The sequence below is a fragment of the Austrofundulus limnaeus genome, unplaced genomic scaffold, assembly GCF_001266775.1.
Source record: "Austrofundulus limnaeus strain Quisiro unplaced genomic scaffold, Austrofundulus_limnaeus-1.0 Scaffold1142, whole genome shotgun sequence".
NCBI lineage: Eukaryota > Metazoa > Chordata > Actinopteri > Cyprinodontiformes > Rivulidae > Austrofundulus > Austrofundulus limnaeus.
In genome coordinates this window covers 59254-61334 of record NW_013953544.1, presented here as the reverse complement: position 1 = coordinate 61334, position 2081 = coordinate 59254, and the positions used below count along the sequence as shown (strand labels likewise).

The 2081-nt window shown below is 33.5% G+C and overlaps 1 protein-coding gene across 1 annotated transcript in view; it reads left to right on the top strand.

Moving 5' to 3' along the window:
• The window catches only part of stxbp1b (syntaxin binding protein 1b), a gene marked incomplete at its 3' end in the record, with an annotated part of 44567 nt that overhangs the window by 28633 nt on the left and 13853 nt on the right, over positions 1-2081 (top strand). Inside the window, 1 exon segment of the mRNA XM_014030921.1 lies at positions 1710-1775. Coding sequence (XP_013886375.1) covers positions 1710-1775 — 66 coding nt within the window.

The following is a 2081-nucleotide window of genomic DNA, read 5'->3' as shown; positions in this document are numbered from 1 at the left end:
GATTATAGGTTTTTTTTTTATTACATAACCAGAGCTGGACTAGGACAAAAAAAACTGGCTCATGCATTTTGAGCAGTGACTGGCCCACCAGGAATTGATGGAAAGACGAAGAAGCCTATGAAAGGAAATCTGGATCAACCTGGTCTAACATAGAAGGACTGACACAATTTRTTGAGGTTTTGAGTAATTCTCAAATAACAAGGTGACACAAAGCTGCATTAAAATAATCAGCAATATAATRATCAAACTGCTGTTCRGTAAAAACAAACATAAACCATGTGAAAATAATGTAACAAGTACAATCTATTTCAAGTACAAATGTGGCCTCATACCATCCTCATGCCATATACAACCTCAAGGCTGAAAAATTAGTGAAATAAGGCCCATGAGAACGTTTGGCCAAAAAGTATTTTAAATTGAACTGYAACAAGGTAATTACAATAGACCTTCCCCACGCTTTGCTGCTCAGACCTAATTAATGTTTAAGAGTTTTCTGAGAAATGAGAGGGAAAAAAAGAACGAGCTAAAAAGAAAATATGTCTAGAATAAAGAGGGTATTTATGTATAAAAACAAATACATTAATATGTTTTCCTTTATTGCCATGTAACTTTTGCGTTAATAAACAGCATCACATCTCCTGGCAAATCCTAATTTGATACAATCTAAATTATATCTTCAAGTGTAGAAGGTTAATGATGAATAACAGCCTAATCTTTTGTTTTCATGTGAACATTTTAGCTCTGTTGGGTTTTAGCTGTTTCTCATTAAAAATGTACTGCATAATGCCTTTATATCAATTAATAAACACTGAAATATTTAACTACCTAACTAAACTAATAAAGACTATAACTAACTAAATAAAATAAAGTTACTGAAGCACTGAGATCACTAAACAAAATAGTTAAACTGTCTGCATGTAACTGTTGTGTTAAGAATTAGCAAGCACAACAAAAGAAACKACACCAAAACTTGATTTATGTTTGACTGGGGTGACTAGAACATAAAAATGTGGGACACATCACCAGTGCGTCATAAGTTTATTTGCTTTAGCTGTTAGTGCACAACAATGTTTTTAAGTTGTTTTTTTATATGTAAATTAATTTTTTAATTCAATATATTTTCAGAAAAAGCGTTGGTTAAAAACATTTTTTTAGTTTTATCATAATGACATAATAACACAAAACCATAACCAGGTCCATGCAAGCCCACACCTGGAAGGAGCAGAAGAGCTGGCCTGTAGGACTGAGCTGCTGTTATCTGTCTGTCCACAGAATGAAAACCCTTCAGGTATTAAGAGGTTAAAAATACTTGTTTATGATTTAACACATCAGCCAGTAAATTTTTATTGATCAGGCAGTCAAATATGTGATTTTTTTAAATGAATACTATAATTAAAGGGGAGCTGTGTAAATTTATAGCCCTTCATGTTCCTCTGGACCCCAGAAGTAGCTCTCACTCTAAAGGTTGGTGACCTTGCTATAAATGGTGTTTAAGTATTATCAACAGTGTCTTACAATAACACATAATTATGTCATATTTTCCAACGTCCTGACATCTTTTAACATTTTTTAACAAAAATACAGTGGGCTGCTGGTGGGCTACCAAAGCGGTCCCACCACTGGGCTAAGCCATTTTCCTGGAGGAAACCTTGCATGTGTGTGGGCGTGTGTATATATATTTATGTGTTTGTGTGTGTATTATCTTTCAGACCACCATTAAGGAACTGTCTCAGATGCTGAAGAAGATGCCTCAGTATCAGAAGGAACTCAGCAAGGTAAAACCTGAGTTCATGACTCTGTTCCCTCAACATGAGTGAATTACTTCAGATAAAATAAACACAAGTGACTCTAATGGCATCTTAACACAGAAGTCCCAGAAAATCTAAAGTATTGTGTTGAAGTTTATGTGCGTATATACAGTATGCTATGTCACATGGTGTCTGGCCCAACTAGATTAAATGAAGATAGAATTTACAAACCAAAACTTTAAAATATTATGTTTGTATAATTTAAATTAAAAAAAGAATGCAACCATTTGCAAATTTCAAAAATAATTTTTTTCCCAAATGGAACATAAAAAC